The 26,639-nt window shown below is 35.6% G+C and overlaps 1 protein-coding gene across 4 annotated transcripts in view; it reads right to left on the reverse strand.

Annotated features, from left to right (window-relative positions):
* Positions 1-26,639, reverse strand: part of lrp8 (low density lipoprotein receptor-related protein 8, apolipoprotein e receptor) — a 161,074-nt gene that overhangs the window by 63,005 nt on the left and 71,430 nt on the right. For all 4 annotated transcript variants that reach the window (XM_028027770.1, XM_028027769.1, XM_028027768.1 and 1 more), the window contains exons 3-4: positions 23,851-23,973; positions 7,982-8,110 (exon numbers count right to left, since the gene is read on the reverse strand). In XM_028027770.1, the coding sequence (XP_027883571.1) occupies positions 7,982-8,110; positions 23,851-23,973 (252 nt within the window). The remainder of the gene's footprint in view (positions 1-7,981; positions 8,111-23,850; positions 23,974-26,639) is intronic.

Consider the following 26,639-nt stretch of genomic DNA (forward strand, 5'->3'; position numbering starts at 1 on the left):
GTCACTCCAAAAGTAAGAAATCATGGAGGTCTGCATCAAAGAAAGTCAATACAGATACACCTTTCCATTGAGTTTTTAGTGACACGCCACAAGTTAAAAAGTGTCAAAAGTTCATAACTTGTTAAAATTTTAATTGTTAAAATCCCAGTTCTTATTTTTGCAACAGGTACACCTCTCCAAACTTAATGCCAGTTTCTCCTACCTTTATACACATAAATAGGTGTGTATATATATATATATATATATATATATATATATATACACACACACACACACACACACACATCTGGAAGCTCTCTGGTTGTGCTTCTGTTGGAGAAGCATCAGCTGCCCCATTTTGCAACTGAAATTTATAAGCCCTTGTTCGTAATTGAAATACACTTAAAACTGAACTCTGATTACACAGACGTTTGGGTCAGTCACAAAAAAAACTAGTAAAAGACTGACAGCGGGATCTTGTGCAGCTGTGCTCATGTGAATCTTATGAAAATGTGGTGAAGATACTGGCGACGTTATTAACTTCACCTCCTGGGTTATAAGTTAAAGTTTTAGTGAGGGTCAATAAGGTGGTGATGTAGTAATGAGGTATCATATGGATTATTGACCAAGAAAACAGCAAGAGGAAAATAAATCTTTCTTCTGTGACTCATGCATTACCTCACTACCCTGTTTAGCTGGAGTCAAACATTTTTTTCACCTGGGTCATTTTGTTTAGCACAAGTATTTGCTGTGATCTGTTGTGATACTTTGAGAGTGTGTACAGTATTTCCGTGTGCATGGAAGAGGATGGAAATGCACCTGAAAGGGAGAAGCGTAATGCTATTAAAGCCATTTTTTAGAAACCAGCCTGTTTGGGTCTGAAGTGCAACTGCCTCTGGGTTCCCAGTGAGCCTGTTTGTGTGCTGGAACTCCATTACAGTACACCTACACACAGTGAGAGCAGTTGCAGGATTATAAATGAAAGAGGGAGTGGTGGGAAGAAAACACTTCTTTGTAGTAACATCTTCCAATAGATGTGGGTGAAGCAGGAGAACAGAACCAGGAATCTTCTCTTTATTACTTTTTTCTTTGTTCTTTGATTTGTTATCAGAAAATAGAATCAAAGTTTAATTAGGAGAAATTCATCAGATACACTGCACTGCTTATGAGTTATAGACAGATTGACACTTTACACATAGAGTTTGCGTCACTTTGTGTTCGGATTTCCTCATTTTCCACTAGAGCAACACACACACATGCACACACACACAGAGCTCACAGACATAATGTAATCCTTTTATTCTACCCTTCAATATCCTGCGATAAAACACCAGCTAGCGCATCCCTGGCGGGCATCGGTTCAGCAACAACTTGCCCTAATGTAAGTCAGCAGCACAGGGTGAAGTGAAAAGATCAAAAGGTCCCCTGGGGTCTGGATGAAGTTCCTCTGAGCATTCTCTGTTTGTGTTGACCCTTTTACTCCTCGTCAACAGAGTGCATCAAATGTGAAGCAAACAGTGACGTGTGTAGACAGAGGATACGTAAGTTAGGTTCATCTGAGTCCCATTTCTCTTCAGAATGGGAAAGCCATGCCAATAAGGTCAGTGAGATGTTTGTTGATCTTAAGTTAGAGTTTGCTAAAGACAAAAAGGCTAGTTGTCTGAAACATGGGGTCAAAATTTTAAACTGGAACTGAGACCAAATGAAGAGCCAAGTTTATCTCGTCACTATGCAGAGAAAGGAGGACAGTGAGAAAGGTCAAAAAGGTCAAAACCAAACAGTGACAGAACTCGTTAAATCAATGAATTATAAAGGAATCCTACTATAATAACACACTAAATCATTTTAAGATTTTTTTATGCATCTTTAAGAGGTGTACAGCATATTCAGGTTTACAGAGAAGTCTATATTTAGATGGGTACTCAAAAAATTTACATGTTGCATTGCTTAATCCAATCTAGCAATGAGAAAGAAGATGGGGTTTACCCTAAGAAGATTTACAGAAAATAAAAAAAAACAAATAATTGCTCATTGAAGTAAGAAAAACAGTTACGCTTATATATACAATAATACATTTGCTGTGGTTACTGTGGTTTTAGATTTTGACAGTGTAAAGAGAAAGAAAAATATGAATTATATATTTATAAAATATATGAAAAAAAACTGACTTCAGAGTAAATATTGTAATGTAAAATCACTCTTTTTTACAGCAGGTGGCCTCTCATAACCCTCCTTGGTTTCTGTATTGCATATATGTACATATGCAAGTAATAAGATGTCAAATAAAAAAAAAAGGAAAATAATATTCAAACAGTTTGTAAATAATACTAGGCATTGATTCTGTCCTTTATAAGTATATCACGTGTTACACCACCCTCTGGATTTATTGGCATCACTGATAATATTAAGAAAAAGCAGAAAAATACAAAAATCTATCCTTCCAATGAAAGGCTCTGAGTATTTCTCACCTATTTTTATCATTTCTTTTTTATTACCTTCTACCTGCTCACTGTAGTGAATAAAGATAATGCTGGATTCTCATCCAGCCATATTTGACCGAGTTCCAATTGTTTGAAATATTTCAATTTTTGTTCCGTCGACATTAATGGCTTTAGCTCCGTGGGTTCTCTTGCATTTCCCGTTTTAAAGAGTTGTAAGAAAAAACTGCTTATATCATGTTGCAGTTTTACTTTACAGAAGGAGATTCCTTACTCATTTAAAGTTCATTAAAACTTTTAGTAATGTAAAACTGAAGTGCATATGGAAAAACATACCTGAATGAATGTTATTGTTAAAGTGTTTAACATTCACCAAAACCATGTTTAGTTAGCTCTTTGCACTGCCTTGTTGCTGAAAAGGTGCAATTTAATTAACACTTTTTCTTCTCTTCAGCTAATAATTAAAATCAAAAACAAACACTACTCATAGAATAGGAAACCATATTTCTTTAAAACAGACTCTCTCCCCAAATATAAATTAATCACCTTCCCTCCCCCCCAAGCACACACACACAAACACACACACCCCGAAGCAGATAAACGCAGATCTCTACTGTGTCCCTAAACGAATACAATTTCACATTAACATAAATTAAAGGCATATAAACTTTCTTTAGAGGCCTCTTCTAACTAAATGTAATAAAGAAAGAAGAACCTCTCCTCCTGGATTCATGTTTTATTCAACATTTGGATATGCTCAATTAGGAGCCCCTAATTAACATTAGCTGTCCTCCAACTATAGCTACTGAAGGAAGGAGCAAAGGAGAGGGAATCGGAGACGGCGGTGGGGAAGGGGGGCTTGGGGGCGTTGTTTGTAAGGATTAGTGGTTGAATGAAAGCTTTGGAAATCTGTTTTCATAATAACAAATTTACATCAACATCGATTGAATGAATTCATGCTCGTGGCTCATTCAGAACTTTGTTTATGAACAGCGAGTGCTGAACTTTTAATCTTAAAAAACGTGACATTTTTGAAGATGCTAACTGGTTTACACAACTAAACAAGACTTAAAATATTAAGTTATCTGCATTAATTAGTATGTAAAAATAATATATGGATTCAATAAGTATTACCGCTTCTCTACCTGAAAACATTCAAATAGATAACTCAGCAGGAACTGATGTTACAGCTGGATTTTACTGTATCATAGCTCAGGTTAATAAATGTCTGTAAACTAATTATATTTTGTATTTTAGGCTATCACAATTCCACTGTATGAGATAAGTACAAAACAACTGCTATATTTTAATAGCTAAGGGAGAACAATACCTGTATAACCTTGTTGTAAAATCTGTAGAAAAATAAGTGGATGTGCTTTGTTTTCAATATTTCAAAGTATTTGATTTTTCTTTTCACTTTGAGAGAAAGAAAACTTGGGTGGTTTAAAATCCCCAGATAACATTGGTAGAATATTCAACTTGAATTCTTAAAAATATGTATGCAACCCAGTGAAAACATGTTCTGATATGCATAATGTGTGCCTGAGTGAGTACGTAAGAACATTTTTGATCTTAAACATCTAACAGAAAAAATTGGCGGTTCAAAAGGTTTGACTTAACTTCTGATTCACAGAATGAGAGTACAACTGGCTTTTGAAACAGAATTATTAAGAAACTATTGTGACACTCCTTGATGATAAAGCACCTGGTGGCATTCCTATTGGTAGTTCACAATGTGCTTAATCAACAAGAAGTGCCACAATACTTTTTTTTAGCAACAAATGACACCTTCTGAACACATGCTGGCATTATCAGCCATGTAGTTATACTATACAACCAAAGAAACATATGTTGCACAAATGCATCTGATTATAACTCAACCAAGGCCATGTAGGTGAATTATGAAATGTATATAAAATTATCACTATTAAATCTAATCTCAAACGTTTGTAAAAACGTAAGTACAAGTACACTCTAAAATAATTACCACTAGGGCAGCCAGATTTTAAGAAAACAAGAGATAATGTAACAATGTTACCTATTTATTATTTTCTTTCTCATAGCTAACACTGTTCCTACCTCTATGTCTCCTAAAATATTTTGATATTGCATTAACCATCAAATGTGACCAAATTTCAAGTTTCTGGAACAAAGAACCTTATGCTAAAATCTAACATTTGTTATTCTTTGCTTGACGCATGTCAATAACAATAAATCTGCCTAACCCTAGTCATATATTCCCAGAAGGATTAAAGAGGATTTACTTTCTATTTAACAAGACCAAATGCAAATATGGATAATCCTATCCAGGGCATTGTCTGATTCAATATGTGGCCTCAGGACTTTAGTACAGGTAAGGATGGGGACTTAAACCCTGAACATTTCAGCTCAAGAACTACCACTTCACAGTCCAATTTAGCTCTGTGTGGCCTCTGCAGTCAACCTTCAGTTAACGCAAGCCTTCTACGCACATTAATATTAATATTAATACTCATTCCTACATCTCTAAATGATAGATCAAAAGATGATGTTGGCAGGTTATTATACCAGCAGGAGTGCCATAACACTTCATATACAGTCAAACCACATGAAGCACAAAATCAATTATCATTGAGAATTCTATGAAATTTTAAACAGCTTTATTAACCAGCCTACAATAATGGACAGAAGCTAACATAGGTCAGAGATGAAAGGCATCAGAAAGAACATGAAGTCTATGTTTGATCTCCATATCAGATAGAACTGAAAAAAGTGCTGGTCCAAAGAAAGTAAAGAGATAAACTTCTTTAACAAATTGGAAAAAAGAGAAATAAAGATGGCATGGGGAAAAAAGCAGGATAAGATTGAATTACTTTCTTCTTTGTGGTTTTTACTTCTCTTATTTTCATCCTTCAAAAGCCTCGTATGGGCTGGAGTTGAACATGAGCAAAGCTGCTATAATACTAAAAAACAATGCGTCTAATATTCTAATGCACTTATAATTGTCCATAATTAAATCAATTAAAATGAATGAACGTCTATTACTCGCTAATGTGAGCAACGTTTGTAGCAACAATGTAGAACTCATACTAAGAATTCGAGAAGCAGAATTTGAAAGTGTCAAATCGGAATAAGTCAGAAGTTTGGGTCCAACTTCAGTCAAGCTAAAAATGTTAACACCAAAATTGAAATCAGAATGTTTGCAGGACTGGCAACCACTGCAAGTCTCTAAATAAATAAACTGAATTAGAATGATGGAAAAAACTGGCAAATGTGGAAGGATCATGAACAGATATGGCCGTACCGGTGATGTATCATGTACAAGGTATGATGTATCGCCAGCTAACGCCAACAAATTTAACAGAAAAAAGTAATCTAAACTGATTTTTCATAGCTTCAGATTTATAATCTCCTGTAAGTTGTCGTATGAACAGCTTTATATTCCTGGAAGCAAATAAATTCAACAATCAAGTGTTTGAGAGGCAGGAGATGAAAGAAACTGCACATTTAGCTGCTATGATACTTGCCAGGGGGGATCTAAATTATTAATAGCCAGAGAACGAGCCCAAAATCTTTGCACTTCTTTTATATTAAGAACACAAAATGGGATAAAAAGCAGATACAGCTGCAAATATTTAAAGAAAGGTTACATATTTTTCTTGTCTGCTAGTTATTAGATATCTTTTAATACATTTTTAAAACAACTTGTATTGTCTTTTTTGTTTGTGTTAATTACTAAAGCTGGTAGGTTTGCTCAAGCACTATTTTTTACACTGATTAGTTATTAGCTCTTAAACATTTATAAAATATAAGGTTATTTTATTTAGTTGGATGTTTGAGTGTGTGGACACAATAGATACGAATAAAAAATAGTTGTTCTTCACAAATAGTATAATATTGGTTTAGTGAAAAAGGAACAAAAAGCAATTTGTACAGATGTTAATATCCATATTAAGAATACAAACATTTTCAACATATTGGATTATCTTGAATCCAACCTAATTTGTTTGGGAAAAATGCTATACCTGCATGTTTCTCTTTGCTTGAAAATCAATAAAGCTCCATGTCAAAAATTCACACAAACAGAAATCAATGTCTCATTTACATCTTTGATGCTTGCTGTAAGGATGGAAGCCTAGCCATGTGAAAAGACTAAGAAAAAGTAAAACATGTTGCACTGTAACTTTCTTCACACCTTACCAACATAGAACATTTGTGGTGAAACTTGTTTAGACCTACTGCTTTCTGCATGCTTACTAGTGCAACCAATATATCCTCTTTCACAAACCATAAACCCATAAGCATGATCCCTATCTGAGCTGCCTCTGGCCATTCATAAATCAATGTGCAGGTGGCGTCATCCTGCACAGCTAAGTTTTCAAAGTTCAGATGAGCAATGCAGAACAACAGGAGATGTCATGCATTATCGAAGTCAGCACTTTTCAGAATCATCTCTGACAAAAGTTCCTCCTTATAAATACATTTCAAAGTAATATGGGTGGGCAAACTCAGTGTCGGGATCATGTCAGTGGCTGAGCAAATGCTTCAAGTTTAATTTAAATGGCTCATCTTCTTACTCAAATTATTTTGGAGTCTTGTTTATGCTTTTTGGAAGCTGCAGCAGACTGGTTGCACAAACTACACATTATCAGTACATCGTGAAGATGCATTGTCCTTACACAAGTCAACTAATGTGAGTCTGTTGAGCAGTTTAGCAGGTCAGGGGCACACTAGAGGATTGTGACTTCTCTCAAAATAAGATAAAAAAAATTATAATTTCAAAACTATTAGAAGTTTCCTTGATGCTGTTAGTAAGAAGCCAGAGTGACTGGAATTTTCTCTCAGACAGTTTTTTCCATAGATTAGTGGTTTGTTTGTCAACCCCCTCCTTGTTTCTGTGCACAGCTTTCTGGAGGTGGACTCCAACACTTTTTCATTGCTTACAAGAAAGCAATGAAATATCCCTTCTAAGCAATGGAATAAGCCGTCCATTCAAGTAAATGTTTAACACTCCACTTGGAAAGCTATGAAAGGCTAATCTCTAAAGCAGTTGGCTGAAGGCTGGACAGCCAAACAGATAGCCCAACTAATTAGCCAATTACTAACATATTATTATGGTCCCCATGCTCATCTGCTGAATAAAAAACAGCTAAGATGTATAATATTATGTGGAATAAGACAAAAATACTCAAAGTATCAAAATCCAAAACCACATGAGCCACAAGTTTAGAAATGTAATATTAAACATAGTTTTTTTTGTAATAAAATTAAATTATTCCAGTTCTTAAAAGATTCAAATATTTTTGATATTTTGGTGTTTTTAGAAATCTTATATGTGCCCATTATGGTCCTGCTGTATGACAGATAGCAGATTCAAATGTCCAAGGTTGATTTAATACTGCAGGTTATGCCTGCCCTGTGAAAACATTGATTGTTAGCAATGTAATAAATGCAGCTACATTCCCTAAATTCAAAATGTCCTTAAAGCAACTGAAGAGTGTAAATGTGAAATTCACTTTGGCGCTACGGACACTTCAGGTCTTTTGTCGTGTTCGCTACATTCAAAATACTCATCACAGACTTACCTGCAGGACACTCCTCCTCATCTGCTCCGTTTTCACAGTCCCTCTCTCCGTCACATCGCCACGATAACGAAACACATTTGCTGGCTACCCCTCCACAATCAAACTTCTCTGGAGGACAAGTCTGTCGGCCTGTTGCGAGAGAGGGCAAAAGAATGAAGACAGAGGGAATAACAGAGAAGGGAAACATGGCAGAAAGGAGGGGAAAATGGGAATAGAGAAAGAAGACAGGGAAAGCAAAAATGGGACGAGAAATGGAGAGAAAAGGGACAGCCAGTCAATGAAACAGTTTGATAACTTAGTTATCTTGTTGCTCAAATCGATTTCTTCTCAAAGGCCTGCAATTTAACTAGACACACAGCGACAGCAGAACAAAGAAGAACACTGTCAGGGCAGGCACAAAGCTGTGAAATACACAAATGCACAAAGATTAAAAAAAGAAATGCTAAAGAAAAACAATCACTACTGTGTGTAAATGTAGCTGGGAATGAAATGGTAAAGATTTCTTCACCATCAACAACCTAATAAATTCCTTGTATACACACAGCTGAAATCCAAACAAAAAACAGTCAAAAATAAAAAAGGTGACTAAAAGAATTCATAAATGCAGATGTGTATACAATTGGTATAAAATATTGTATTGGCTGCATTTATTTTTCTGTTTTTGTAATGAAACTGTGTAAAATTAAATTAAAGTGTCTCACAGCTTGTCAACAAGTCTCTCAAAAAACTATGTACATGTGAGTGAGAACAAAGGCCTCTACGGTAAAAGCCCATTACTGTACAAGCCATTGTTCCTCCATGGGGACTGGTAAAAATGAAAAATACAGCCTTCTTACACATCAAATTTTCAACGAGTCCCCACAACAAATCCCTGTCCTTTCTCCTTTCAAACAGTGACACGCACCCCATCGCACACACACATACACTTGGTATAACACCAAAGAGACTCCAGCCCCAGATCACATTACACGGCTGTGTCAAACCCAACTCCATCAATTATACATATTTGACCACCGGCGTGCTTCCTGGCAGCACGGTTGTGTTTGTGTGTGTTGCAGCCACAGATCAATAGCACCCCTGGGATTTGCAGATTCCAGACTCATTCCTTTTTTATTCATCTCATATTTCTTCTTTCTCATTTTGATTTTCACCAGCGTTTTTTCATCTCATACCATTCAAATGTTTTTTTGTCGTAAAAGAAGGTTTGAGCATTGCTGCGTTTTCTGTAGCATTGGCTGACAGATTCTTCTTCTACAACTTAATGTTCTGGTTTTGTGGTCCAGAAACTAGACTCATATTCAGTAAATAGAGAATGCACCCTGATGGGGCACAATTGTACCTTTTGAAAATTGATAACCTTTAATAAGGTATTCAACATACTTTTCAATAAGTCAACATCTCTGTGTTAATATTTTATTGGTATAATGTAATATTCAAATTTTAAAAAAGCACATTTCCATTAACTGCAAGTCTAAAATTATCATAATTTGCAGAAAAGGCTTTCAAACATCCATCTGTGTGTAATTAATCTACATAATGTGTTTCATTTGTGATAAAATTCCTGAAATAAGTGGACTTTTCAATAATCTTCTAATTTATTGAATGGGTCTGAAGACAATATTTATCTGCTTTTCCTACTTAGTCTGTATTAGTTTTGGGATTCCCCTTCCCTCTTTCTTTCTTCTTTACAATGTATAAGAAACGCTATGAATTTTTCCCTTAAAACAAATTTGATTTAGCCATGAAAATGTAAAATCCTTCAGAAAATCATTGCCCAAAATATATAAGCATAAGTGCCAGATCACGTCTGGTAATTCCTGCAGTGACAATGAGAATGTGCATTCATACTTATCAGCTCATAGCAGCTCCACTACCTAATGTGAAGGTATGTATATGAAAATAATGGTGTACATGAAGGCCAGAAACTGTATAAAAGAAGTGCTTTGAGCCACAAAAACATTATTAATCGGTTATTGCCGTTTTGAAGCCAGTTTGGCATTTAGCCATTATCGTTTTGGCAAGATGATAGCGATGGAGATACTTTAAATTCAGAAAAAATATCCGTCTTCAGGCCATCCACCTAGAAAAAATGCCACATTTATATAACTCAAGAAACAATGCACAATTGTAGGGGAAATTGTAAATATGCTAAATAATTGTGTCTCAGAGGGCTGGATGTTGGTATCACGGTTGCCTTGTAGCAAGAAGGTCTTGGTTAGATTCCCAGTGAGGGGTCTTTCTTCATGGAGTTTCTCTAAATTGCCCTCAAGTGTGAGAGTGTGTGATTATTTGTCTTGGTATATCTTGCCTGTCGCCCAATGGCTGAAGGAGATACTGTAGGTCTGTTCTCTTTCTCTGCTGTTTTCAATCACCTGATTTGCCTCAGCTGCAATTCCTGTGTCATATTGCCATTTTTCTGTCCGCTTCTTTGCTCAAAGTTTTTCAGTAATTGTTTATTAAGAAAAATACACTGTGACCATCCCAAACCTACAAACCATGGCAGATTGCAAGGCCGAGATTCAATACATCAAAACTATTTTCGGTGAGAAAGCCCAGTACAATTTGATATCACATTTATCCAAAGGCATTCCAAACATCCGGTAATCTCAAATGAAGAATAGTTCAACTATTTCACTATGCTAGACCTAAGCAATAACTTGGTTCATTACATTTTGCCCCATTCAGGGGAAAAGACATGACTGAAACTGAAGAACACCATGAACAGAGGGGTGGTTATATTAATATTTGGAAGTTTCCAACAAAGAGTATTTTACTCTAAAGGAGAGTCAAGTAAGAATATGTGTTCTCAACTAGACTATGACCAACCAAGAACTTGCAGACATGTGTAATTCTAGGTACGCTTTAGAAGTAGCACAATGATGCTCTCCCCAGGAACAAAAATAAGGAAGACTGGAGATATTAGCTTCTGCTGTATTAAAGTATATTTGGTGCTTAAACTAATAAAGTAAGCTGAAATAGGATAAGGCCTTGCTTTCAATGACAAACACCACAGTTACTTTGCAACTGTGAAAGGCAATTTTATCCAAATAATACTGGTTGTATGTATACATTTGCATTTGTATGTAAAATTTTCAACATGTCTGGACTGGAGAAAATCCACAATAGGTTAAAACCTGTACACTCAGTTCTTGTTTAAAAAAAGTTGCATAATGATAATAATAATAAAAAAACATACAGATTACTGCTTTTAATGTTAAGTGGTCAATCATTGTCTTCAGGAAGTGCAAAGCAGAACTGAAATCAGGTGTCCTGTTTGTGCGCACAAACTTGACAAATAATGCTGATTATGAAACAAGGAGAACTAAATATGGAAGATGAATCACACAAGAGCTTTCAAGACATACGTTGTAGCAAAACATAATGCAATTTCAAAATTCTTTATTTCTTAAATGGTGCAATTTACACTTGACTCGAAGCGCTGCTCACCATTCCGATGAGAGAAAACTTTGATGGGATCTAATTTCCTAATATACCAAAAGACTCATTTTCACCAAATAAAAGAACACAAATTATTCCTATAAAACTAATCTCTATTAGTAGCAATGGTATTCTTTCAGATGACTGACCCTCTTATCACCGTATTCTGAATTTGCTCACAAGTGTTACATGGAAGTGCAGCCTAACGCCTTCTGTGCAATACTGCATTAGTCTTTTACAAGTCCTCACAAAGAAAAATCATCCTTTGGGGGGATCCACTAAATATCTGACTGACAGCTGAGTTAAAAGGAAGTAATTTGTCTGACTGGCCCTGGGCCCTGGGTGTCTGGAAGGGACAGTCATAGAAGAGCTGCCTGTCAAACAGCGGAATGAGAACAGAGAGTTCTGCTGACATTGATTATGACTAAATAAATTAAACGATTTTCATCCCAAGGACCATGATACTCAGGAAAAAAAGGACAATTCAAGTTCTATATGTACTATAGAACATTTAGGCACTCATCTATAACTACTTGAAAGTCTGTTCAGCTGTTTGCTGTTAAATCAGAGAATATGGACTAACCAATACTATTTGTGGACAGTAATACAAATGGTTTATTATTTAGCCTCTAGCACCTTAAATTTAAACAAAGTTTACACACACTACATAAAGTATGGAGGTAGAAAGCAAACACACAAAATTAGCCAATCAGAGGCATTAAGGTAGATATTGGCAATTGAGAGAAAAAACAGAGACAAATGCTGATGTCTAAATGGTCACTCAGTTTGGTCACTGCCAATGAGAGCAGAACTGATATGATCCACGTATCAGTGAAGCAGCTTGGTGGTGAGCTGTAAGATGTGTTTGTTTAACACAGCAGCTCCCAGGTGGACGTATCAATTATCAAATGAGTGTAAAACAGAACAGCGAGCAGACATTGAATATGTACAGGACATATCAGGGCAAACGAAGCAAGCAAATCCATTTAGGTGATTCCAACCTTTTTTGCACTTCTATTTCTGTGGCATACAGAACAAATATTTTATATATATATCAAAACAAATGTGGCTATTAGAAGAACCCCAGAGTTTATGGAATAGTTGCTATAAATTTCCACAACAAAAAAAACAGAGAAAATACCAGCACCATTTTTTAAGTTTGAGGTTGAAGACCATGCACTTTTTTTTACAGCATTTTCCACAAATATCATATCCCCCTATAAAAGGAAAGGTAATTTTGCAAATGTTTTGTGACTTTATTTTAGAAATGCAGTTTTGGTTATTTAAAAATGACACAAATTTTCTACAGTAAATATTTATCAAAAATTATAAGCTGTCATATGTCAAAACGTCTTGCAACTTTTGTGGGTCTAGATGAGTTTAATGTAGTTGTTCATGGAGCAAAATTGGCTCTTTGAATTGTAAAGGTATCAGACCATTGCAATAATGTGCAGTAAAAGAAAAATAGTTTTATGAAATACTGCAAAGATCATAAATAAATATTAATCCTTCCCATTTGCAATAACCCTAAGTCACATTCTTGTTTTTTGGTCATTTCTAAATGGTAAATTGGAATCTAAGCTGATGTTTGTCTTGGGGTCAAAAGAAAAACAAAAACTCATTAGACAGATTGTGTATGATGCAGGTTTTTAATTCAGTTGAACAAACACAAGTGGAAATGGGAGCACACTTATTATTCACCTCACACAGACTGCCTAAGTGTCTATTATAGCAGTGTATAGGGGTGGACTGAGCAAGGCGTTCTATGCTAATGAACTTTTGATTAACTACTTTCTTAAATTTCCCTCAAAAAGGAGGGAGGGATCGAAGCATTGTTGCACACAACTGCCTTCTCTATCAAAGTGCTTGGTTACCATCTAGCTATCCTCCCATGTGAGTGATTAGGAGGGTTCAAAGCGCTACTGCTAAGATAATTTATTAATTATGAGGTATGTTTACGAGACCAAGTCAGCTTTAAGACCCCATTTTGTCACAAGGAAAGATGTCAAAACCAACACACAATGGAGGGTGATTTTATGACACATGATGAACATGGACTGCAGACAGTATAGACTAGATTGGCAATGAGGATTGCAGTTTTATGATTTCAATGTGGATAACTCTTTGTACTGCTACGTTTAAAGATACAATAAATTTTCAACTGCAATGCTTGCAGCACTACACTGATTGATGAGGTTTTTCGCTTTAATGTCTTTTTATGCAAAATACCTATGCTCTTTCTCACTGTGTTGGTGGAACATTAAGAATTCCCACATACTCTGCAATGTTGTGAATATCAATTGGCCCTGCAAACAGTTTAAAAGAGAGAGTGAGTCATTTGGGACACACCCACAGTTTCTTTTGTATGAAACGGTACAGAGCATCATTTTTTATTATGCTACATGTTAAAAAAAAACAACATTTTTCTACAAAAGACATTTGGGAATATCTAAATAAAAATATATTAACTCCAGAAAAGGCCTGTTATAACCATTTAGTTCAGAATTTTTCAAGTGAGAGAAAATGCCCTTATCGCTTGCACAAGTTTGACAGATCATCAATTAAGTCTGACTTACAGGGGATTCATAAGAGCTGATCGTGTGTGAAATAGGATAATTAAGCTGAATTTTCAGTTGAGAGGTGGCTCTATAAATTGGTAAGTGGCTGCTTGAGAACAATAAGCTTTTATTGTTGTGCAGTAAAAACAGGGCAGAGGCTTTGTTTGAGTACGGGCAGCTATGTACTTGCCCTTCATATTGGTTCAGTCTGGTCTAAGGAAGGGTAATAGAAAATGTTATTCCAATCAGATGTATGCGTCATTAGTAAAATTAACACAACACAGTCTCACAGCTTCATATCAGTTGTCATTTACCAAAGTCGATATGGAGAAGGATTTCATGTAAAGAACTGTTATTCACCTGCCATTCTTGGTTTGGATGGAACTCGTCAATCATAGAATTATTATTCTATGATGTTTTTTTTATATGTGGGTTAAACTTAGGAATGAAGAATGAGATCAGGTGGTCACACAGTGGTAAATATCTATAACGAGGACAAGATGAATATACCCCAGGCTGTTGAGATATTGGGTTGTAATCTGATCAAGCAAGACCTTTTTATATCCACGGGGCTAAATGCATGAAAATAGATTGGAAACCTTTAGATAACTGTCCTTTATATTAAATAAATAATAGATAAAATATATATATATATATCCCAACCCAATCAGAAATGTACAAGATGCACAATAATCTGCTTAGAAAAGTTGAGTCAGTTATAGTTTCATTTACCAAAGACCTGGATTATAGATTTTCGGATTTGAAGTTTCAGTCAATAACAGGTAGGTACAGTGGGTGAACAGTTCAAATGTTTTAGAAATAAGACTATGCAGAGTAAATTATGTACATTCCTGATACTTTCCACTGAATTAATAAACATAACTATAAGTGAATCACGTCATTAATAGACATGTGAACTTAATTTGTTAAGTGCAATAGTTTTTGTTTTGGTTTTTTTTGTACCTGAACTTAGAAATTTCTTCTCATATATTGTGTCCAAATAAGTGACCACCAGAAATGTGCATCATAGTGTTAAGACAGAGGTCAATAAATAACCTGGTTCTTTGTCATTCCTGTCTACCTACAGGACTTGGTGAAGTCAGCAAAAATCTATAAATATAATATCACTTTCACATTTGTTTTATTTCTGTAGTTGTAGTTATGTAAAAAGGGAAGTTTAAAATAATGCCTTCATTTGCAAACCTTATGGAGAAGTGTGGCTTTTTAATGTTGGCTTTGTATGAATACTTTTAATATTTAATGTATTCATGCATAACGCTGTCGATATTTATAAGGCTGAGCATTTCTTATGTAAGTGAAGTGAGTATTTTAGCCTTGTATAACAGCAAATTTCTGTGATGCTCTCTTGCTAATGCAACCAACAAATTTCCATTTTATGTAAATTTTATCGATTAGCGTATAGGATTACAAAAGCTTCTAAATTCTATAAGGATATGCTATTCATTAAATAGAAATATATGCACTTTACATATTGAAACTAAAGTACTATCAATAATAAAGTATTTTAGCTTATGTTAAGTAATGTTAAGTAAAGGTATCTTATAACTGGTTAGTCAAAAACTGTGTTGGCAAAATTATATTTAAAAGTTAAAAAAAGCCTGTTTTCTCCACATAGACGTTCCTGTAATGTCTTATTTTGTCACAAGGCTCCGTGAAATAAATAAAACAGGTTAATCTATCCGAATGACATCTCACTGTAGGTTCACTGTTAGTTCACTGTGTTAGAACAGGCTAAAAAGAACAAAGCATGCTCTACCAAGCACACTTCATTGACATGATTTCTTCACTTGAGTAAATTGGTGACAGAATAGCTGTGAGCACGTGTGGATTTACACATCCAGTTGCTTAATTAGTGTATGCATGAGCTGAAATGTGTTCAAAGAACTGTAAGTGTTACAATGGTTACATGAAATTTTATATGCATGAGAAAGTATGTTTAAAGCTGTAAAAAAAAAATAAAAAATGGCACGTTTATGTTCAAACACATTAGTTCACAGATCCCAATAGTGTACACCAACTGGAGCATAAGATTTAATTGAAACCAAAGTTAGTTGTAGAAAGTAGACTTAAAGTTTAAATTTATGACTGGCTTTTGAAACTAAAGTTTGATTTAGCTTGTTAGCATATTGAATTGAAAATAAATGAAAGTGACATTATATTTGACACAAAATCTGGCACACTCAGTCAACCACATCACCACCTCCAATGTGACGACCTTCAAATATCAAACCTCAACTTAAATGAAGGTTAACATTGATTATTGGCTTTGATTAGAATTCTGATCTCCAATTATTAGAGCCCTGTGGCAGCAGACGCAAAGTGTGTTAAAGGCAGAGAGATCAAAGTCAAGTTAAAGTGGACAAGAAAACAGCGAAGGGGAGGAAGGGGAGCGCTTGGAAATAAGCACAATGTTAAAAAAATGGAATAAAAGAAGTAATCATACGAAGTTGCTTCAACAGAAATACTAAGAACATATCTATGGCAACAAAAGAGTCAAAAGTCCAAAGTCAAGTTTTGAAAAGGAGCTATGGTATATACAACCAGCAGAGCATGGTAAAAATTTCTTTCCAGAGGTTATTTTCTGAGTGTTCTGTGTGGAGGCATGAAGCAGCGTGGCAGTGTGACATTGTTTACAAGAACAGAAAATAAGTAGGCACCAAAAATATCAAGCCCTACTAGGAAAAACCTTCGTCTGATTCTGCTTCCCAAAAATCTCTACGACACAATTTTTACATGACATCCACATGTCTGAATACACAGATTGACAGAATAAAACTGCTTCTGGATCTTAAGATTTGGCAAGATCATCCTCTTTCAGTAGATGTGGCTAAAATAGGATGCTGTAGCCTCCCTCAATCTCTTCTCACCATTTTCCCCCAATCTAAATTGTGTGCAGAAAGAATGAGCTTGGAACCATTAGCAATGTCTAGACTTTGTGTCTGACAGTGCCACTGGGGAAGAAATACAGCGCGACACCAGTGCTCCCATAGGAAATTACCCGTTTTATCCCCAATATAACTGTAAATGGAAAGTAGGAAACAAATTGGCCAACAAATATACTCAGTGTAAAATGAGTCACATGGAAACTGATGAGATTGTTGGGACAGCAGGGAGAAAAATGTATTGGGCTTCTGTTTTGCAACACAGACAGTTAGGTTTGAACTTTAAACTTAAAGAGCTCTAAATCCAAACCCAGGGCAAAAGAGCTAATTCAAAAAGATTAGAAAATAAATTTTTCTCTAACATTTCTAATTTAGCAACAAAAATTCCAATATATGAAGAATATATTTAAGAATTTATAAAAATACACAACAATTTTTCCATTCTTATCTTACTCTGATACAACCAGACCTATATGCTCCTGTTTTAGGTAAATTGGGCTTAGGACAATTATTTTTGCTTTACTAAATGCCAGACTAAAAAGATTTAAGAATTTTTCTCCAAATTCAGAAGTCTACATAATTTAGTAGAATTTTTCTTTCAACCTGACTTCAGTCAAATGTGTTTTGTATCCCTTGAAAAGCTTCTCACAATAGTTTGCTAGAGTTTGGGCACTGCTGCCGAGTCAGGCTTAAATGCCATCTAGCTTGCAAACAAATTTTTAGCCCCTTCCACAAAATACCGATGGAACTAATGAAAAGTGTATAAAAATAACTAGAATGATTTATTAAACATTTGCAACTTTCATGGGAGCTTGTGAATGTTATATTTATTTCTAAAATGAGTTTATTTGTATTTATTAGTGACTTTTGATGCCAAGGTCACTGACTTTCTTCCAGGACGAAAGTGCAAGGAAGATGTATACAGGTAGGGAGAACAAGAGACAGGCCACCTGGGAAATTATGGCCTGGTCTGAGGCTGCCTCAAGCATGAAATTGAAGCCGTCCGACAATGCAACTCTGTGAAACCTTTCCGCTCGTATTCTAGAATAATTAACGAGCACAACCTCCTGTCACCCTGCTGCATTAGGCTGACCTGCCTATAGTCTCAGAACGGCCAGGCAAATCCACAGCCACTTCTCCACTCTGGAGCAGGTGGAACCGACGTAGAGGAGAGGAAGTCTGAGGGAAGCAAGATCAAGTCTCAACACCGGAGAACTGACTTTGCAGTAGTAACAGATTAAACTCTTGAACAAAAAGGAACTGCTGACCACCAGGAGACATGAAAGTAATTCCTCTATATTCCTCTGTGACTCATAATTCTTTCCACAACATGAGTCACACATTTGTCTTACATTACATGGAAATGTATTCTGTATACAAAAGGTGAGAAGAGGTGAACAGGTGGACACTGTCATTTGTTAATAAATGGTATGGGTTTTTGATATTATCAAACTGTATAAAACTCAGTACACAAAATGCATAGTAACTGTTAATAAATTGCTTGTCATATCTTTTTACTAAGCTTAGTTTCAGTTCATTTTAAATGCTATCAAAATTAACCTTCATTGCATAGACATATTTAAAGATAACACTTTAGCAACATTTCATAAATGGCCTATCTATTAGAAAGTAAAGGAGCCTTACAAACTCTTCTACAAATTGTGCTTGTAGCCCACTAAGAAGAAAGTGAAAAGAAATTGATATGAGCATCTATGCAGGAGAACTGATGCAGACAGATTTTATCATACACTTGCTTTAATAACTTCCTTAAAGAGATTACAAACGTTCTATCGCTACAAATAATTTAAATTCACCTTGTAAGGGTGTAAAACATGCAAGCTGGTTAAAATGTTCATACACAATGCTCATAGCACAGCTGAGTTGTCAGATCAACATAAAGGTACTGATGGGCTACGATTTCTGCAGACGCCTGAGAAAATAGGAGCGCCAACCAGCACGGAATGCTCTATTAGACGGTGCACAAAAACTACATCTTTCATACATAATTGTAACGATTATGTACACAATGAGACAACTTGTTGTTCAGAACGCTGGGAATTGCAGACATACATTTTGCAGTAATTTTACCGTCATGCTTTAAACTACACAACTGGAGAAATAAAGAAATAGCTCTATTCCAGCTTTGCATTAAAACTACATCTCACAGCAATTGCTATGATACAAAACACAATTTCCATGTTAACAGTCGGCATCCAATCATTTGTAGCTGTTGTACACTAGCAATATTCTGCAGTTATAACTGAGTAAGCGTTCAGGGTTCCCTCCTCCCTGCATGGACATTTGAACTCCAGAGGACAGGGTTCTAACAATCTGTGTTTCAAAGTTCCACACTTTTCCAAAAATAAACATTATGAACATTGAGTAACAACCCTTTTCACAGCTTTTTGGCATCTGCATTATCTTAGATTTAGGGTTCGAGGTGATCTAACTCTTGGACTTTTCAAATAATGACTAGAGTATCAGAGCAGTTTTGTGAATTTTCATACCTTCATCCCATTTGTTAAATAAACATCAGCTTCAGTGCTTAATTTTGACATTTTAAAAGAGCATCTTTAAAGAATCACAAATCCAGGTAAATTTGATGTAAAATTGCCTGGAATTATCAGGTTAAAAAAAGAAGAGGTAAATAAGTTTTCTTTATTCAATTCTTATTCAGACCTGGGAATAAAAAAATCCCACACATTCCAAGACAACAACGAAACCTTGAGAGAAATTAAAGCTGCAAACATTCTTTAAAATCAATCTACTTCTACTGTCCTAGTCTACACAAGTTTTTCTTTAATCTCTTCCCCAGCAAAGCTATGATTACCATATGGAAAGGAACTTGATGAAGGTAGTGGAAATGAGTGGATATGAGCGCTATAAATCATGACTACCACAAGTGGGTGAGAAGTCTTGCTGTGATGAGAGGCACTGCTTTGACAGTTTGTTTCTCTAGATGAATGGCTTTCATCAGCTGGATTGGAAAGAAATAAACCCTGAGGTATGGAGTAGAGTAGACCAAAAAATAAGAGATGATCAATATGTGCAAAACATATCAGGACACATTAAGATGTAAATTGTATTCAAATTTTTTAATTACAAGTTTGAGTGTACCAATACAACATTTCCATTGTAAATGTGCTAACTTTAAGGCCTTGCAACAGAGTTTAGTTTGAAGCATATCAAAGAACCAAATGTTTTAAAATCCCCCGTTTTCTCAATTAAAACACAGCTGCTTTGATATCGTAATGGCAGAGCCGAAGGGGATGCGTACACTGTTGTTCTCTCAGTTTTATCTGACGACGCTTCTCAACCGTGAACAATGACTTGAGATTACTTGACTTCAATACTCATCAAAATTCTCATTTGTGCTAGTATACTTTCCTCCCATTCTCTTTCATAATGGGTTTAGAGACTTTTCAAGACAGCCTTTATCAGCATGCCTCCAAGTGTGAGATGCTTGAGTAGACCTGAAATAGATTAGTCACCGAGATGATACAAGGCTTTTTATGTCATGAATATAAAATATCCTTCACATCTCACAAAAGTTTAGGCATTCTATGATGGGGGTTTTGTATCATATTCTTAAGTTTTCAAGCATCTGGAAAGACAGAATTAAACGAGTTTAGTTATATCTTCGTCCAATACATGGTAGACTAAAAGTGGCAAGTGTCCATTGTTCCTAAGCTTTCATGGTTAAACATCAAATAAGAGGAATAAAATTAATAAATAAATGAAGCATGAAACATTTTGTTTCCAAACAGATAAGTAATTTTACGAGCAAATCTTTGCAGTCACATCTCTGGTATAAAAAAAGAAGAGGAAGAAAAGGGAAGTTAAAATAATATATGAATGATTACATATAATCTAGATGTGAACTAGAAGAAATGAGCCGTTTCCTGACAGTTTCTGTTGTAATGCAGAAAATAGATAGAGAACTTTTGATATATATTTCTAAATTGATATCTGATCTCCAAATGACCAGTCTGCATATTAAGCCAAAAATAATTAGCTTGTTTTTCTAAACCTATTTTGATATCTAATTACGTCGATTCAAGCATGAGCTTTAAGTGACGGAAAGGTAAAAAAAATAAATAAATAAATAAAATTGCGAATGTAGTGAGAAAGTTTCAGGACGGTGCCCTTGAAATAACGTTTTGACAGCCGCATTACTCTCAAGTAAAACAGACTAATTATATGGAAAAAAGTGAGACTTGCATGACGACTGCATGGCTAAATACTATAAAATTTTCTGATAACATATTATGTTGTGAGAAATGTGCTGGTGATTGGTAAACAGACACAACATTTGGCTCTGAAATACAGATGCCCCACAATATTTCTAATCTGTTTTTGAAAATTGATGCTACAACTGCAATAACTAATAAGCCACAAAGTCATAAGATCATGCATGAACCACTGCTTGCCTTACTGAGCTTTATTTCCAGAACTCCCCCCAGGCCCAGGTTTTTTCAGTGTGTAATTACAGAGAGCGACACAGCAACCGGGGTGTTTGTGCGTAGTTGTGTGCGCATCTGCACACGTAAGTTTCAGAGCCATCATTGGAGGTCCATAGTTAATCAGCAGTCGAGCAAAAGTCTCAGGGATCAACCCATCGATTCTCTCCCAGGGCAATCAATTCCATCAATGCATTACTTAAACTGAACTTAGATCAGAAAGTGGATGACAAGTAGCACACAAAATGACAGAAACAAGATTGCTGCGCACAGTTGTTGGCTGGCAGAAGGATATTTAAAGGTCTTCAACAACACAAAGAAAGTGCTGAGAGGGAAAAACTAAAATACGTACAGAAGCAACCAATGCAGATGCTTCTGGAAGGAACAGGTGGTACTGTTTATCCGAGATTGTTGAACCCTGGTAATTTGTACATCATTTAAGACAGTTTGCCAACAATATATGTCAAAAGATTCTGTACCATGAGTGCTGTAACTTAAAGATGCAATATTGCCCATATATGCTACTGCTGCAGAATTCATGCAAGTGCTAACTGTTTTTGCAGCAATGGCCTGATTAATGTTGCCTAATGTCACCCTTACACATGGACCCAGGTCTCAAGGTTCGGTGTCCTGCAACTTTTAGATCCATCTGAGTCACCCGAGTCTAATGATTCATTATATGTTTTTTTGCAAGGTTTGTAAAAGTATGATTTTATTGTAATGTTTGTCTCTGTCATAGTAGAGACAAGGAAGAATAGTATCTACTATGACAGAGACTAATGGAGATCTTTAAATAAACAAATAACCAAATAAGGCCAAATAATGAGGAAAGTACACAAATATGAACAAATGCAAAGTTTCAGTTCCTGTTGTTCCAACACTGTTTTATTTTTACCTCATAATGCATGTAGAATACCTAATAGACCTGACGTGATCAATGTATCTGGAAAGAGTTAGAGAACCTCTCCGTGTCTGACCTTGATTAGATATAATGAGACTAAACCACAAGTCTACTGATCTGATGAAATGGGTTAGATTTTAACCTTGCGGTGAATACTAAATACAAGTATTGACTCCAGTTTTACCCACATACTTATGCCAGTGTGCACACTCTAAGATTTTAGAAAATGCATGTGCTCGTATGCAAACCCACACACGTTCTTGGCCTCTGTCAATCAAATTTATCATTGGGGATCTTCAAAGCCCCCTTTGATCACCTCTTTGAGATCCATATTGATGAAAAAGTGCCAGATAGGTTGTAGTGTGAGAGTTGAATGATAAGACTGAAGAGGAAAGACAGACTTCTAGCTCTAAACCAGGACATATATTTGATGAGTGTCTCACCAGTCCTGCATCTGTGAAGTAAATGGATGCATAAGGACACTGTGAGCAGTTTTGCTACAAAGATCATCTATGCAAGAAACTTGGGTAGAGTGGAAGTACACAAGGAGAAAAGACAGATGCCTCCAAACACCCCAAAAAAGAAAAACAGCAATTGCTTCGTTGGAAACACTTCTTACCCCAGGAACAGGACACAATTGAAGTCTTGGATTGAAGGAAATAAATAACTCAATGCTTAGCAAAAATAACAAAATACAGGATATCTTTGTTTGCCAATAATGATTAGCTTCAAATGCAACAGCTTTTCTATACTTTTCTGATCTGTATGAATAAAGTACATTTGACTGCAACTGCTGTCTCATTTATTCAGTAAAACTATGTTTTTTCTCTCCAAAAGTTCCTCAGGTAGATGTAACTGACTTAATGTAATTAATAACTGCCTATGTCTAGCTTTGTGGTTGTAATTTATAAGTCTCTCAAGTAACAGATCTAACCACAAACAGTAAAGTGTCTATTAAAGGTTTTAGAAGGTATGTGAAGTAGTACAAAAAATATACATAGGTTTTGCTGTGGACTACTTCATTAAACTTTAAAATATTGGTCTTTCCTACTCTGATCAGCTGCTTAGTAAGGTAAAAGTAATAGAGATAATTAGAAATTCTTTCTTTCCACTTTTCATGTTAGCTGTGTGGAAATGATGTAAAAGAAGTTAAAATCTTTTTCACTCTTTTGAGCTTGATTAAACCACGTACGGCAGTCCAACTGAAAGCAATTTTCTGATGTAGTGTTCAAGGAATGGAAGGTTGCAAAGTGCAGCAAGCACAAAGAATGGGCATCCTTGAGAGTGATGAAAGTGTTACCAAAACAGAACTACTGTCAAGAATCCAGAATGATTGTATGAAAAAAAAACTGCTGATGTAATGCAGATGTGTATGCTCTCTAAAATATGCAAGTTGATTTCTTTTTAACTCACGGATACACACGCCCTCACACAACATGTGTTAGCACATGTGAGACGTGTCAACTGTGTATGTGGGAATAGGTGTTGACCTACCTGACTCTCTGTTCCATCTGTCATTACATCAGTGTTTGCTTTTGTGGCACCGCTTATCAACATGTGTGGTTAAGTTCGCCTGTTGAACATGCAATGCATCTGTGAAGCTACTTACTGCAGATTGCATCAGCCTCATCCGAACCATCTGCACACTCTGGTTCTCCGTCGCAGCGCCACCTAGCAGGCAGGCATTGTCCGTTCTTACAGGCAAAGTCAGTGGTCGCACAAGTCTTCTTTGCTGTGAAAATGAAAGAAATGTTTACTGTGATAAACCTGCGAAAAGAAATCCTGTAGCTAATATACACTGGATTAACAGCATTATTGCTCTTTAAAAACAGTAACTACTGTCTTATCAGTGACAAATGTACACACTAACAGCATGTGGCAAAAATGAGCAGAAAAGAAACATCTTAAAATTCATTCAAAAAGGCCAATTAATTCAAATCCGACAAAAGTCAAAAGATAATCCCTGAGCTAAAATTCCAAACCAATTTTCCAGTTAAATTTTTATTTAATCATAAGCAAGTAACATTTTGACTCAAACTGTCGCCGGCTGCGTTCCAGGTGCTGTGTTCACAAGCAGCTTAGAACGTAGGAGGTTGAGAGGCCTTCGATAAACTATTCCTTGACAAAGATTATGTTTTCACACCAACTTTGGGTCAGGGACATATGTTAGGTGAAATCACATCTAAAAATGTACGTATTCTGTCCAAACTATGTTTGTATTCCAAGATTCCTTTTCTTAGCAAAGTTCCGGATGTGCAAAATGTATTTTGAAGGACAAGTGTAACTTCCATTTTTCTCCTCTGTACAAGAGAATATCTAATTTAAAAACCATCCTGTATATAACTGACTGTATACTTTTCCAATTGTTGCCTTCTCCTTTACATTTTCAACTCACAACTCGACAAATTGTGCATCTGCGCTTTACTTTGAAAGAAAAAAAATCTGACCGTATACTGTGTCTGTACAAGTGTGTTTTAACAGTTTTATACTTAGCACACAGATTTCACTTGGTGTCAAATTTCCTCATTTTTGTAGGTTTATGAAAGATGTGTTCCCCTAACAAAGGACACTCTAGAATACTGGAGGATTTTGTGTTGAAAACGTTTACAGTAAATTGCATCACAGATTCATTTCAATGAATGACAATGATTTGCTCCAGCCCTGGCAGTATATCCTCTTGTTTGTAAAGCGGGACCCTTATTAGCTTGAAGTTTATTGTGTATAGTGCATGACGTCCTGCAGTGTTGGTGTGACTGACAACACCTCTGGGAGCAATAATTATGAAGTACATGCATTGAAAACTGACACCATCGCAGCAGTGGAGATAGATCCTTTCTATATGTATATGAAATTTTGCTTACAATGTAAGGCGAAGAATAAATTACATGTGCACACGCTCACCAGCAAACACACAATATTGATTTTTATAAGAGAAAAGAGGCTGCTTGTTGGGGGTTGAAGACATTAGAGAGATAGAACTGAAGAAGGTGTAGGTCTAGAATAAATCAGCAGCATTTCCCTGGAGACTTGCAGAGTAGTCCGAGCTACAGACAAAGGTAAATAGAAAGAGCAGGATGGAGAAAATGGGGATACAGAGACAAAATGTGTGACGGAAATGCACTGCCGTTGCAGGGTCTCATGTAATGCCATCAGTCATCACAAAGGATCACATAAATCCCCTTCATTCCTACCAGCATGTTAGCATAAATCCTATCTCTTCCTGTCTGCTTTTCCTTTTTTCCATCTTTCACTGAATCTCTGCTTATAGCCTGATAACAGAGATTTGTGGAGCATGCAAGGAATGTCCCCTCGGAAGTAAAAAAAAAAGAAAAGAAAAAAGTACAGTCAGTGGCATCTTAAATCACAATAACCCTCATGTCAAATATCCATATATTAGGATTTCCTTTCACACTCATGTAACATCACCTGATGTAGGTCATCTTAATCTTCAAAAGCAGCGTTTTAAAATCAGAGGAAAGTGCAAAAGAGCGAAAGTAAAAGGCAGGGATGCCACATACAGTTTATGAACACAAAAGACTCATTAAAATAAAGAGGCTTGTAAATATAATCCCATCAGTTTCCAACAAATCTTTCATTTCTCTTAGAGAGCAAATGAAATTTGATTCCGCTTGCCCTTTTAATCTACGGGTGAAAGGAACTGAAAAGCTTGTGTCCATCAACAAATACAATATGAATTTTACATTTCTGGAAGATATTGTAGGCAAACACATTCAAAGTTAAAACTGTGATATGACTATTATTTCAATTTTTCTGTGTCCGGAGCTTAAATGCTCAACAGTGGGAAAAAAAACAACAAAAAACAAAACAAAAAAAAAAGTATACTGATAAAACAAATTCAATCACAAACTTGCAATGGATTTCTTCAAGACTAGAGACTAGTCCTATATTTAATAATTTTGACTTTAGTCCTTCATGTAAACTAGTATATAAAACAATAGTATATATACCAATATAAGACAGTGGCCAAGTGTCAACTGATGCATTCACTTTGTGGAACACATCACTGCCTCACCCTGCTCTACTCTGATGTATTTGAACAGACAATGTATAAATTTAAATTCTTCTTAAAATGTTGAAATCATAAAGAAAAAAATACATAGAGTCAAGAGGACAAATTTATTTTCTCTCAACATTGAAACCTATTTTACTTGTCATGATGGCCGGTGAGGAATGCAATTTTTATACAAGTTTTAAATTACAGTGCCCATGTTATTTTTTTGTAATTCATGTAAATCTAAAATTTAAATTATATTCTTAAAAAGGTCTCAAAGCATCTTAAAATGAACTTAATTTAACTAAGAATCGGAAAGCCTGTTTTCAGTACCAGCTCTTTCATTTTCATATAGTACAGTCTATTAGGGAACTCCAAAAACATAA

Source organism: Xiphophorus couchianus, chromosome 9 (genome assembly GCF_001444195.1).
Source record: "Xiphophorus couchianus chromosome 9, X_couchianus-1.0, whole genome shotgun sequence".
Lineage (NCBI taxonomy): Eukaryota > Metazoa > Chordata > Actinopteri > Cyprinodontiformes > Poeciliidae > Xiphophorus > Xiphophorus couchianus.